The following is a 15,052-nucleotide window of genomic DNA, read 5'->3' on the forward strand; positions in this document are numbered from 1 at the left end:
TACTAACGAACAGTACTTAAGGAAGTGTATAGTTACTTTCCTCCTTTGGTAATGAGCAGTAACTTATTTTGTCACTTATTCCCAAATAATTCTGATTCAAAGACCTGTTTTACAGATATATCGTCGTGCTACAGGCAATTATCATAGATCTGACGCAACCCATACATGTGCATTATTATGTACACAAAGATATTTATTATGCTATGCTAATTGAATTATTTCCTGCACTTAATCTTTGTTATTTTATGTATGAATGGATGGAGACGTGTGGCGCAGTGGACTAGTGCATAGGTGTTCGGATCAGGGGGGCACAGGTTCAAACCCCACTGCAGTCAGCATGTCGTTGTGTCCCTGGGCAAGACACTTCACCCCAAATTGCTCCTGTGGGGCTTGCCCACAGTATTGAGTATGTAAGTAGCTTTGGATAAAAGCGTCTAACAAGTGACATGTAATGTAATGTAGCCTACTTTGATGAATGCTGCATGTCTTTGTTGAATGTTGTCTTTTCTGAATGTTGTCTTTTCTGAATGTTTTGATGGCACTTTAAAAAGGAGCCGCTTTACTCTTCTCGTTGTATAATGACAATAAATGCTTCTATTCAATTACTGTAATGCAATAATTGTATATTAGTCAGGGTACATGCAGGAATCCTGAAGTCAAATGTAATACATGTTAAGACCTTTTTTAAGACCCTTTCCATACATTTTAAGACCTCATCGCTACTTTGAGTTCTAACCGGTTACATTGGCGACACACTTTACCTCACATTGACTATATACAGTATTGATTGTCCTTCCTCCTTATCTTCCAACCATTTGGACGCAAACTTGCATTTCCCCATAACGATGTTTAACAACCGGCGTAAACGAACCTTCGCGCGCTATCAAGCAGTGAGCGTGCGATGTCCTGTTCAGATGACGTCAAATCCAACGGGATGCCATAAATAAACTACACAGAATCACACTACACACCTACGCAATGATTACATTCAGGCAGACTGTAGAATACAACCTCTTTGGACAATTTATATACTTATTGAAAACAAGTTACACAATGTAATACCTTGGAAAATGCCGTTTAATACTTTTTAAATTGATTTATCAAATTTTAATACTTTTTAAGACTCCGCGGACACCCTGTTAGTAACATCTGTATTTAACAAGTAGTTTAGTGTCGAACTGGGAACAAATATCTGATGTATAAAAGGTCTGTTTAACTGTGGTCAGGTGTGACTCCTCTGTAATGCCAGAGTTTGGGAACCATTTCCTCTAAAAAAAGGTAAATATATTCATCACCAGCCAAGCTGAGTCAGTTTCCAGAGATTTAAGAATAAACATCATTTGCAATAACCCTTCAGATCCTGGCAGCACGAGTTGTGACATTCCTCCAAGTTTTCCATAAAGTCCAGAGCTTTGGGAAATAAGAAATCAGACGCGTTTTTTTTTTTTGTAAAAATAGCCAACTTTATATTCTCAGAGTACTAAGACAGCTTTACAAACAGGATGATATGCACGCAGCCTTCCTTCTCATCCAAACGCAGAGCGGTCCAACTGAAGCTCCGACTCGATCAGAGCCAGAGTATAAGAAGAAAAAAAACGATAAACACACTGACAAACCAAAACAAGACAACAAAGGAAGCAAGGAAGTCAACGTTTACTCCTTGAGCATCACATTCGTCCTGTACCATGCACATGGCACTTCAGAGCAATCTGTCATCTAACCATCGCAAGTGTTCCAACATTATATATTACATATTAACAAAAAGGAGAGGAGGTGAGTTGAGGTGGTGAAGAGGGAGTTAAAATAACCTTACATTCTTTCAACTTCATGCAGGTGTAGAAGAACCGTAATGGCCAAACATAAAGCTTTAATGAGCAAAAGAATTAGCAAAAGATGGCATGTTACACACAAAAAAAAATCTTTGTATAAAATAAGTTTGTAGGAAAAAGAAAAGAATCCGCGCCGGGGTTAAGAGGAGGGGGTCAGGGGGGGACGAGTCTCATTTACATATTGACATTGATTTGGTCGACGTACAACCGAGTGCTGGGGTCCTTCCTCTGGCCCCTCATTCTCTTTTTCAAACACACACACACACTCGCACACAAACACACTTGAAAAGAAAACTATCAACAGGAAGCGTCCGTGCTCTCTTGTGACTCTTTTCCCCGTCCAGAGCTGTTTCTGTTCACGCTGCTGCAGCTGCTGCTCAGTCGCACATCTCCTCTGGGATCTCGTGAGGGTTGAGGATGCCGGGCACAGACATCTGCAGCTTGTGTTTCTCCTCCTGGGCCTGGCGCAGAGACGTTTCCCTCTCCTCCAGGAACAGGTCTGTCGTGTCCTCGCCAGCAAACTCCTAACAGGACCACACAGGCAGAGGCTCAGCAGAGGCAACAGCACCGGGCTTTAGCTTTCAAACTGATACTTTCTCACAGAGAGAGAGCGCCAATACTTTTGTCTGCTTTCAAACATTAAAATAATCCTTGAACAGGTATCAACTTGTTCAAAACTGATTCTACTTAATGTATTAATGTGTTGGCATTTACAAACATACACAACTAGACAGGCGAAGTCCCTCCCTTTCCGGTGGACCTCCATGGGACCTTATTTCGACCGTATGTATTGAAGTCAATGGCGAGAGAAAGATTATATTTCGATCCCGTTTGAATTGAACCACGAATTACACATATGATGTTTGTCAATTTAAAAGATAATTTTACAAGTCAAAAAAAATAAAAATGTGTCGTAAAACTGTGAAGTAACACTTTTTTTTGTGTGAAACCGCTCAATGAACTACATCTCCCGTCTTGCACCACACACCCAGACGGCCGTCACGTTGGCACATTTCACTTCTTTCTTTCAGAATGAGGCGAAAAGTATTAAAAGAGGTGAAAATCACTCCAAGTCTGGGCATGTTGAGAGCTGTACATACACACAAGGGGAGTTAGTCGGTTCATAAGAGCCAGCATGCGGGACCGGGACTCTGGGATTTGTAGTCTTTCTAGTTGCGTATTTTTCATAGTCTTATATATTTCAACAGTTTTACGACAAACTTTTTTGACATGGAAATGATTTTTTAAGATTGACAAACATCATTTGTGTAATTCATGGCACAATTCAAACGGGATCGAAATATACGTTTTCTCTCCCCATTGACTTCAATACATTATTTTTCCGAAATAATGGTGGTCACCGGAAAGGGAGGGACTTCGCCTCTCTATAGTGATGTCCCTGGGCTTCTATAAATCGGGCCAAATAGCTGTTTTCTATTTATGTTTAGATTTTGATAGAACTTCAATTGAAGATGTTTCCTGATTTTACTTAATTCGACTCTTATCAATATGCTTTATTACTAAATACACAACACATAATTAAAGCTCTTTCAAGGCTCCTAAAGCAAAATCACCAGACACAAATTGTACTATATATGTAACTGGGTCAAAGTTAACAATAATTAACATAACTTTATTTTACACAGTTTAGATTCACTTGTCAGTTTACTTTATGGCACCATTTTGATGAATGACATCCCGTTTTCAGATGCAGGTATTAATCATTTACTCCAACACTCACTTTGATCTGCACGAGGAAGTCCCTCAGGTGCTCCTTGAAGGCGGGGATGTCCTGATTCAGGCTGAACAGACCCGTCACAAACACCTTCACCTGGGCGCTGAACACGAGAAACAATAATCAATTAGTCGCTTGTCTACAAACAGCACAGCATGAAGGAGGACGAAGTAACTGAAACAATAAATAAATTATTCAATAAATAATATGAACCCCATACAATAACCGCAATATAAAGAGCTGGGTTAATTGTTTAGTCTATAACAAGTCAGAGAATAGATAAAAAAAATACCATCCAAGTTTCTCAAAGTTCTTTGCATTCACTACCAGGGACCTACGAATATTCAGTTTAATACGATATCATAAAGGGAGAAAATAAATCACTTTAATGCTTAATTGATGAATAGCTATAGTAGATTATATTTCTATGAATCGACGTATCATTGCAGTTCTAGACTATAAAACACAAGTGCCATATTAACATGTGTTCATCATTTTGTTGAAGACATTCTCCGCCTTTTTATTCTGCAGAAATCAAAGTCTACTCGGTCAACGTTGAGGATGGAAATGGAGTTTGAAGTCACTTCTGCATCCTTTACTTTGAATAAGTGTTGCGTGCTTTGTGGTCTACTGAAGCTCAAGTGGCTGAAAACACCTCAAGTTAGGGCTGTGCAATTAAATCGTATTTTAATCGCAATTACGATTTTGGCCTGCCACAATTACGAAAACAACATAATCGAAAAAAACGATTATTTTGCTTTACTAGGTTGTGACAGTGCACTGCAACATATTTGATCAAATGTATTTGTATTAATCATATTTATTATGTTTAGTAGCTTGTTGAAGTGCGCTCTAAAATATTTGTTGATCTTGTTTATTGGTATTTATTATTTTTGATATTATTTATTTTAATGTATCATTTATTTTTGTATTGGTTTTTCAGTTGAATTATACGTTCAGGGTAATCAACAGTTAAAAAGATACTGTTCAAATTATTATTTGTATTTGTTTAAAAGTTCAATAAATGGATGTTTTCAAAGTCAATGAATAATCGTATTTAATAATCGTGATATCAATTATTGACCCAAATAATCGTGATTATGATTTTTGCCATAATCGCACAGCCCTACCTCAAGTCATTACATTTTTGATCTCAATGAACTTGTGAAAAGCTTATTTTCCGTGAAAAAGCTCTGAATATTTGGCAACAATAACCGAAGCACAGTCTTCTCATGTTGACTCACTTCTACAGCCTTCGCTTAAGTGGCTGAAAATATCTCACTTGTTATATTTCTGATCTAAATGCATTTGTGTAAAACCTTCCACTAAAATGCACTGGATCCATGGCAGACGTTAGGCAAAGCTCAGTCTGCTCATGTACTCTCCGTGTGGTGTGAGAGAGACTTACTCCTGCAGATGTGGGAAGGCGGTCTTCAGCAGGTTGGCGATGTACTCCTGCACGTGCGCCTGGTTGTTTGTGGGGCTGGAGGCGCTCAGAGCCACGCTGACCTTCCCCTCTTCCACCAGGTTGAACATGTAGGCCAGGATGGTGGCGTGCATCGTCAGCCCTAAAGACAGCAAGAGGATCACTTCAGTATTCATGTGGATAGTATGTTTAAGAAAATAGGGCTCTAAAATCTGGCAAAGAGGATAACTTCATTATTCATGTGGTTTTAATTTACATTATTTAATTTCATATTCTCTTCTTGTACATATCATATTCTATTTACATGTATTAAGACTTTTTGCACTACTTTTTAGTAGGAGCTCAGGTCAGAAGAATTTCATTGCCATTTCTACACTGTAGCTTTTTGCATATGACAATAAAACCTTTGAATCTTGGTTAGTATGTTTAACGAAATAGGTCTTTAAAATCTGAGAAAACCCACAGAGTAACAGCTGACACCGGAATCTATTTCACCAATAAAGTAATTAATGGAACGAGCAGCTCCACCACCAGAAAACAGGAACTTTAACCGATTGAACGCCTACATTGGTAAGTTCACTTGAATGCTTCATACCTCTAGAACCTAAACAACCTTACAGTCAGGGTACATACCTGCAGTGTGAGAGGTGTCGGTGACCACAGAGAAGATGTGCTGCAGGATGTCACAGAAGTACGTCTGGTAGAAGCTCTGCGCGGCCGCCTCCTCTCCGGAGACGTTCTGCAGGAGAGTGTACAGGATCTGGAGACCTGGGGATGAGATAAGGTAACATAGGATGAGTATAGATATAACTCTAATGTACAATGCCTTGTCTTTTTATGCTGCTGCAACGCAACAAATTCCCAAATTGGGATCAATAAAGTACTTCTTATCTTATAAAAATGTATTAATGTAATTAACCCCCGTAGGAAAATGCAGGTTTCTCAAATAAAATGTTTCAGCTGCAACTTAGGAGTTTCCCTTTGGTCTTTTTCAACTATACAAGTCTGATTCATCTATGCTCAATGTTTAAAAGATAGCAAATCAAGTAGGTTTCGTGTGGTTTGTTTACGAATCACAGGCTTCAATTTCTTATATTTCTATTAAAATAGTGAAATAATTTAGCTTGCTGAGAAAAAGCAGCGCTAAACTGACAAATCCAGCGTGTAGCCGAATTCATAAATCCACATTTTTATGGTTTCCACATTTGTGTGAACACTATATACACGAAGAGATGAGATGACTGACCTGTGTCGGCCACGTTCCTCATGGTGTGTTTGAAGGCCCAGATGATGGAGTCCAGGATGAGTTTAAACTGAGCCGGGGCGATGGAGAGGAAGGCGGGGAAACACTGCGAGGTGGCGGCTTGAAGAAGGTAGAAGAAGTGTGTTCTGTGTTCGGGGAACTCTTCAAAGTCCTGAAGGCACGGGAGGAAAAGCAAGACATTCATTATTATGGGAAATGGACTGTATGACCCCTCAAAGCTCTTTACATACCACATGTTATCCACACACACCACATGTTATCCACACACACCACATGTTATCCACACACACCACATGTTATCCACACACCACATGTTATCCACACACACCACATGTTATCCACACACACCACATGTTATCCACACACACCACATGTTATCCACACACACCACATGTTATCCACACACCACATGTTATCCACACACCACATGTTATCCACACACCACATGTTATCCACACACACCACATGTTATCCACACACACCACATGTTATCCACACACACCACATGTTATCCACACACCACATGTTATCCACACACCACATGTTATCCACACACCACATGTTATCCACACACACCACATGTTATCCACACACACCACATGTTATCCACACACACCACATGTTATCCACACACCACATGTTATCCACACACCACATGTTATCCACACACACACACGGTTAAGTATCTTAATCTACAGTTATCCGAAACACTTGATTTATTAACAAATTATTTAAACTAATGATCAGTCGCCCACTCTCAGATCGCCCAGTCTGATCAGGTGAGATTTAAGCAGGTCATGTTTTATTAAATCGCTCAAACCGACCTTGTTGATCATGTTCAAAGTGCACTCGAAGACAGCGTCGAAGATTTTGGGGATTTCTCCCGTCAGGTGGGATCCCAGCTTGTTGACGATGGTTGCCATGGTGCTGAGGACCTCAGGCTCCCGGGCGGCAGCGACGTTCCTCTGATAGTCGATGAGCACCGCCTCCAGCAGGGGGGGCACGAAGTTCTCTCCCACCTGGAGCACAGAAACAAACAGGAAGAGGCTTAAAAAGACTGTTTCTGGTCTAAGACGTATCTTTTTAAAAGTCTCCTATTATACTGTTTTTCATCAATATATTATAGGTCTCAGATATTTACAAAACATGTCTCTGAAGTGTTCGGCTCCAAACACCAAACAGATCATTGCAGCATCCCATAATCCCCTCTGTTTCAAAAGTGCTGATTCTCTGGGTGTTTCTCAATGTCGAGGACACTTCCTTGGTAGGAGAAGTCTTCTGAGTCAGGTCCTTCAGAGGCTAGGCAAGAATCCTTCCTGGCATTCGGAGAATGAAGACTGGAACAGGCTAGCAAGTGTGCGTCATATGAGAGGCCCCGCCTTCAATTTTCCGCCACAGATTTTGGAAATTGGTCCGTGCGCAAAGCATTGTGGGGATTTTAAGACCGCGGAGGATACACAACGAAGGACTCCGGACTCGGTAGAATTCCAAGGAGCCTGGACATTGGAATAGTCCTTCGGCGGGACTCGATGACGTAGCATCCTTGAAATAGTGGCTCTGGAGGACACTTCCTCGACATTAAGAAACACCCCGAGTCTGTTAGTTTAGATGAAAATAAGGAGCCCCTCCCCACGCCCCTCTGAGAGATATTTGGTTAAAAAGAACACAATGGTGCTCTAGGAGGAGATTCAGGTGATAAGGTGGGGGGGGGGGGTCAAAATCAAAATCTGATCAGCTCATTTTCAGACAGGTTTTTATATAAACGGATCAGGACGAAAAGTGAGCGATATTTTTCATCAGATTGTTTTTGTTACGAGAAGGAACTCTGAACATTTTCCACATTTGCTGAAGGAGCAACTCTCAATAAAACACACATTTAAAACGTTCCATGACAGGATCAACATGGAAAACTGAAGATAAGCCGACTCACCATCTGAGGGTCGTTGGAGCGACTGACCCAGCCTGAGATCAGCTTCAGAGTTTCTCTCTTCACCGTCCTCATGCTCCTGATCAGAGGCTGCTTGGTCACCATCTCGCCTGTACAACATGTTCAAAGAGAGTTATTCAGACATGCTTTAAAGGTCCTCTATTATACTGTTTTTCATTAATATGTTACAGGTCTCAGATATATACAGAACATGTCTCTGATTGGCTGAAACACCAAACAGATCATTGCAGCATCCCATAATCCCCTCTGTTTCAGCCCTGTTTCCAAAGTGCTGATTCTCTGTCTGTTACTTTAGATGAAAATAAGGAGCCCCTCCCCACGCCCCTCTGAGAGAGATTTGGTTACAAAGAACACAATGGTGCTCTAGGAGGAGATTCAGGTGATAAGGTGTGGGGGGGGGGGGGTTACCTTGGTTGCTGATTGGCTAATGGTTACACAAGCCAAGACATCGTTATGACATCATAAAGTGGCCAAAATCTGATCAGCTCATTTCCAACACATGTTGATGTAGAAAAGACATGAAAAAGTGGATTTTGTATAATAGGTGACCTTTAAAAGATGTATTAAGGGTAAGTTAAATATTATAATAAGAAATGTGCTTTTGGCTCGAGAATAAGAAACATTTCTTGGCGCAGCTCTACAATATATATTCAGTGCAGCCATCTGGAAAAGAGCCCGAGTCTTTCATCTGCAGGTCTCATGTTGGTTTAATTAAATCTTGTATTTATAAAAGCTTACAGACATCTTGCGTTTACAATAAATAACTTATTACCGCCTGCAACAGATGTGGCCAGTCCCCAGCAGACCTTGTACATATGTTTTGGTCATGTCCGAAGTTGACTTTTGGTCCAGAACATTTGATACATTACCAAAGGCTTACAATGTAGAAATAGATCCGAATCCCTTTCTGCTATTTTTGGTATCTCTGAAAGTGAGCATTATGTTTCTGCCCCTCTCTTATTCTGTAATTGTATATTTTGTACTTTTAATGGTCAATAAATTATATTAAAGAACTTCTTACCGTTGGTCTGGACAGCTGAGGAGATGTTCTCACTCAGACACTTGTAGACGTTGAGCATGTCCAGGTAGATCCGCCCCAGCTGCACGACGAACGGATGGCCCACGGCTTTACAGGCGCGCACGTTGGTCTTCAGGATGCTGCCCAGCTGACGCACCGTCTCCGCGTCCTTCAGGATGTCCACGTTCTGCAGAACAACGTTAGCAAGTTAGCATAAGTAGCTTCAGAATCAGAAATCCTTTTATTTGTCCCACAAAGGGGAAATGTACATTGTTACAGCAAAGTATAGATGGGGACGTAACAAGAAGAACATCATTATATAAAAAGGCATTCACATAGTATTTAAAATACATTTAAAAACAATTTTAAAAGCCTGTTATAAGTAGAATTTGAGTTCAAAATCTCATTTTGTTTAGTTCAGTTTTCAGAGTGAAGTTTTGCTTTTCATTTTTTATTGTACAAGATAAAACAGCTTGTGAATAACAAAGGCATCCATTGTAAAAAAAAAAAAAATGCTGTATAACTCCATCTTCTGAAACATGAAGGTCAAATGTCTGGTTTGTTGTCATGAGAGATGACGGAAATTCATGCTGTCTTTATTTTTCCAAAAGGATTTTTTAAAAGTGAGACTAAAAATAATAATGTGCAATTTTTATTTTCATTTGTTTTAATACCCAGGGAATATCATTTCAGTTTAGTTTTCATTCACTTATATATTTTTTATTTGGTTTCCGTTTACGATAGTATTTATGACTGCTTGTTTTCGTCTTTTAACAAAAACCCTGATAAGTAACACGAAATAAAGTAGTCTACATATCTACAGAGCATGTAGGACACATCAGTGGACTATAATGGACTATAATGGATTCCTCACCTTGGTGGCCTGCTGGATGATGCTGTCCCACACCTGGTTGGGGAGCAGCATGTACTTCTCGATCAGAAGCTCCTGAACCGCCTGGTCTGTCTGAGCGGCGATCATGTAGCCGACCGCCTCGTAAAACGTGTGCACCTGCAGAACGAGAAGCAGAGATCATTTCACAGACCATCAAAAGAAACATCTTATTGCAAACGTGTTCATATGTCACCGGAAAAGTCTTACAAATAATGATATAAGAAAACTCAAAACAATAATGAAAACTCTAATAGTCTCTTTGCTGATGGTACTGACCTGCTGCGGCTGCAGGTCGCAGATGATGGTGTTGATGTTGTTGAGGATCTCGTCGATGAAGGGCATCACCTCTCCAACCTGGACCTGAACAAAATGACGCCGGCACTTCTGGGCGATCTTGATGAAGGTGTCACACGCCATGTCCTGCACTCCATCGTGGGTCTCTGTGGGACGAGGAGGAAGATAAACACAGGGTTCATACACTTTTTCACCAATGCTTCTCAATGACTTCTCCATGACCTTTACCTAATTTTCCATGACCAAAAACATTACTCTTTCTCCGCGGTACCACTGAAAATGGTTTATTTGAACATGGAACAGGAAAATAAGGTCTGCATCTGAAACATGTTGTGCCTATCTAAAACAAATCAAATAGGCTTACTAGCTTCTACACGCTAAAGCAACTAAAATCTCTCACCAGCAAAATACCTCGTCAGTTAAATGTCATTTCACGTTTCATTACTATACGATACAGTATTTATTATCATTATAGTATTACTATTTCAGCGATTAGCTAAAATATAAATTATATTTGATGCAACTTTAGTCACATTTCCATGACTTTTCCAAAACTTTGGGAAAAATATTATTTTCCAAAACTTTTCCAGGGCCTGGAATTAGCATTTTGAATTTCCATGACTTTTCCAGGTTTTTAATGACCGTAAGAACCCTGTAAACAACACAGAATCAGGATGAGTTGAACTGTTACTGTAGGACTTTGAGAAAATACCAATTCTGATTATTTAGGTCTGTGTTAGGCTTCCTTTTTGGTTTGTAAAGTAGGGGTGTAGTAATATACCAGTATTGACAATAACCCGACATTTAAAAATGATAATACATAATAAAATATTCTGTTGGTAGATTGTTAGCCAGTATATTTAGCGCCTTTGTACGGTCCATTAGTATAGTATCATTTGACGCTTTTGAACAGTCATTTGGCTCATTTCACCTCTCATTAAACTTGTGTTTTGAGTGTAATTCATTTGTCAAAGGAGACGAATGAATAGGAAGATTTAATGGCGATTTTAATACGTTCTATAGATATTACAATAAAAATTGTTATTGCGAGTTCTTTTGGCCACTTTAGTTAGTGTAGTGAAAATCTGATATTGTAAAATGCCCTACTCTAAACGCATCAACGAGTAACCAGATTTAGATTTTAGACTTAAAGTTTCAATCGAGATGCTTACAAGACTTAAAAAAGCATTGAGAAAGATTAGTCTTCTTGTAAAGCAAAGGTTACAGACACTTCCTCCCTAACCTTTTAAGACTTCAAAAAGCAGTGCATTTTTTATTCAAGGATTCAGAGAAGGTTTTAAACAAAGAGATTGGATCTGATGTGTTTCTTTCTCACCGTGCATGAACTCAAACAGCTTGTTGACGACGGTCTTGAGGAACTTCCAGTGAGCTCGGAGGAAGCGAGGATACTGACCCACGATGTACATGATGTTCGACGCTATGATGGCCTTGTTGTCTTTCCCTCTTTTCTGCTCACACAACCCCAGCAGGTCCTGAGGGAGAACACACACACCGGTTAACATTTCTTACACACACACACACATTACTGCTGTGAGTATCGTTTTATTTTTTTAGGAGAAATAGGTAAGACATTTAGGATTGATTGAAATTAAAGCACACAGTTGAACTACAACGGAGACTCACTAGTTTCGGACAACATGACTAACTACGTTCTGCCTGTCGAGGGATACCGTTTAAATCAAATCAAACTTTATTTGTATAGCCCAATATCACAAAACACGTTTGTCTCAGTGGGCTTTACAGATTATAAACAAACAAAAAACAACATTGTATACGATGGAGTTACAGCAAAATGAGAAGACAAGACAGTGTGTGGAATACAAATAGAAATGACACAAAATAAAATACAACCAAAGACAATAAAAATACATAAAACATTCAAATTAATTACCATAAAAATGTAATTAAATGAATACCATAAAATGCCAGCTCTAACTGAAGGCTTTGTTAAAAATGTAGGTCTTCAACGCACTCTTAAAGGTTTGGACACGCTCTGCCTCTCTGCTTAAAACAGGAAGTTGGTTCCAGCCGATATATAATGTAATCTCGTCACCTTGATGACGGTGACCAGGAACCTCTTCTCGTCCTCCTCGTGCATCGCCCCGCTGATGGATCCGATGGCCCAGCAGAGCATGTTCAGGTTCCTCCACGACCACTCGGTGCCGTTCACCTGGTTGTGCAGCTTCTCCGTCATGATGCGTTCAGTGTCAGCGTAGTCCAGATGGGTCAGATACACTGCAGACACAAAGAGGGACGCGGATGAGTCGGAGGATACTTTTACAGGGTTTTTAAAGCTTTTTCAGAACAACATTTGAGATGTTTAATAATACATTTTATTTAAGGCGCCTTTTATGACACCCAAGGACACCGTACAATTTGTTAAATATTCTAAGAGGTAAAAGCAACAGAACATGATAAAAACACAAACATACCATCATGGAGAAGACAATTCAAGTGGACACAACTGATAGGGACAGGTTATTCAGGGGATTCAGGGACTCAAATAAAAGTGTGCACACTGAACGATATATCGTGTCGCAGGACGTGCGATTTAATTTTTTTTTTGCGATATTAAGTAAGCAAATTAACTCAAACAGGTCATGTTACAATTATTTTTGCTTCTTGCTACAAAAGGAAAACTCGCGCGGCTCTCATGTCAGGGGTACGTGAGTGACAGCAAACCACCAATCACAATCAAATCTCCAAAGCAAACGGACCCGGTGATTAAAGGTAAAAACACTGAATAAAGTAGTTTCATGTGTTTCAGTTCGGCGCTGCTAACCGAGCTAGCTCAGCTTGTTGTTCTGATAACTTAAGATCCAGACGTCCGTGACTAAAATCCTTCATCCGGTTAAATATAGTTAGAAAAATACCAATTGTATAGCATTAAAGTTCAAGAAAGGATGGTTTGCGGACAAAAAAAACTGTCTTTTCTTCAATTCCTGTATTTTTTTATATCACAATATCAGTTTTTTCCAATATCGTGCAGCCCTAGTGCACAATATCTTGTTTTTTTTATTACTGCACATATTCTATTTTAATGTAATTACTGCTATATTTTACTATATTTATTAATGTTATTATAGTATTCTTAAAATAGTTTTCTATCTGTGTTTTTAATTTTTTCTTTTCTTGTATGTCAAATTCCTCGTATGTGTCCACCTACCTGGTAATAAACCTGTTTCTGATTCTGAAAAGGTTACAATCAAACATTTCCCTACTCACTTTTACTCTGCACTAACTGGGAGATACATCAAGCTTCTCTGTGTTTTTAGCTGCTTAGCAAGACCACAGAATAATAGATTAAAACCGATCAGCGCCCTCATTTCCCCGTTAACTTCAGTGTAATTTCAACCTTTTTTACATGACTAAGACGAGCTAAAAATAGATTCTTGATAATAAAAACAATGACGAAATGTATATTTAGTTTTCGTTGACGAGACTAAGGTGTTAATGGTGGACTATCGGACATTCAAAATGCAGGGTCTTTTCCCCAATGGTCCGTCTTGTCTGTCAAAATGCATCCAACTTGCAATATCATTATTTCCGCTCTCTTCACTCCAGAAAAGCGATCTCTCTGTCTGTGTCTGTCTGTGTGCGGGGGGCGGGGCCTAACTCTCTCTGTGTCTGTCTGTGTCTGTCTGTGTCTGTCTGTGTGCGGGGGCGGGGCCTAACTCTCTCTCTCTCTGTGTCTGTGTGTGTGGGGGCGGGGCCTAACTCTCTCTCTCTCTGTCTGTGTGCAGGGGGCGGGGCCTAACTCTATCTGTGTGTGTTTGTGGGGGGGGGGCGGGGCTAACTCTCTCTCTGTGTGCAGGGGTGCAAACTCATCAGGTATGAAAAAGGTGACAAGGATCCGAGCCCCCCGACCCCACGGAATATCGGCTTTAAAATGAGGAATAACAGAGGATTTTAGCAATCAGAACAACTAAAGCAGCAGTTAATAATAACAGAAACGCCAGAGTCACATCTAATATAAATATATTTAAGCATTTATTTTAATTGTGTAGCAGTCAGTTTATAATTTTGGCAGGACTGTTGAGTATTTTGAAAATGTATTTTCATGCCTCTGTGCAAGGCTGTCTTTCTATCTTTATAGCCAGTGGTGTAAAGTAACTAAGTTCATAAACTCAAGTACTATACTTGGGTACAATTTTTAGATACTTGTACTTTATTTAAGTATTTCAATGTTTTGCTACTTTGTTCTTCTTCTCCTCTACAGTTCAGAGGTAAATGGTGTACTTTGACTCCACTACATGTATTTAATACCTTTAGTTACTTTACAGATGTGGATGAATGATGTGAAATCTAATCAAGTGTTAAATCAGACTTTAGTTCCACCTGGAGTAAATTCACAAGCTACCCTGCAGTATACAAAGTCATTCAAACTAGCTGCACCTTTACCAGCTTTGAGAACACTTTCATGATCAATCATTATAAAATATATCATATATATTATTCTGAAATGGACCAATCTGCACAATGACTACTTTTACTGTCGCTACTTTCACTATATTTTGATGATAATACTTTTCTACTTTTACTTGAGGAACATTTTGAATGTAGGACTTTTACTGTAACAGAGTATTCCTACACTCTGGTACTTCTACTTTTACTCAAGTACAAGA

At 39.5% G+C, this 15,052-nt stretch overlaps 1 protein-coding gene across 1 annotated transcript in view; it reads right to left on the bottom strand.

The window, feature by feature from the left end:
- Positions 1–1,634: 1,634 nt before the first annotated feature.
- The window catches only part of xpo1a (exportin 1 (CRM1 homolog, yeast) a), a 28,578-nt gene continuing 15,160 nt past the window's right edge, over positions 1,635–15,052 (bottom strand). Inside the window, exons 14-25 of the mRNA XM_034129750.1 lie at positions 12,481–12,662; positions 11,743–11,899; positions 10,389–10,552; positions 10,095–10,229; positions 9,224–9,407; positions 8,185–8,291; positions 7,079–7,273; positions 6,237–6,405; positions 5,624–5,758; positions 4,973–5,132; positions 3,571–3,667; positions 1,635–2,353 (exon numbers count right to left, since the gene is read on the bottom strand). Coding sequence (XP_033985641.1) covers positions 2,207–2,353; positions 3,571–3,667; positions 4,973–5,132; positions 5,624–5,758; positions 6,237–6,405; positions 7,079–7,273; positions 8,185–8,291; positions 9,224–9,407; positions 10,095–10,229; positions 10,389–10,552; positions 11,743–11,899; positions 12,481–12,662 — 1,832 coding nt within the window. The 3' untranslated portion in view covers positions 1,635–2,206. The remainder of the gene's footprint in view (positions 2,354–3,570; positions 3,668–4,972; positions 5,133–5,623; positions 5,759–6,236; positions 6,406–7,078; positions 7,274–8,184; positions 8,292–9,223; positions 9,408–10,094; positions 10,230–10,388; positions 10,553–11,742; positions 11,900–12,480; positions 12,663–15,052) is intronic.

This window comes from Trematomus bernacchii, unplaced genomic scaffold (assembly GCF_902827165.1).
Source record: "Trematomus bernacchii unplaced genomic scaffold, fTreBer1.1, whole genome shotgun sequence".
NCBI classification, from domain to species: domain Eukaryota; kingdom Metazoa; phylum Chordata; class Actinopteri; order Perciformes; family Nototheniidae; genus Trematomus; species Trematomus bernacchii.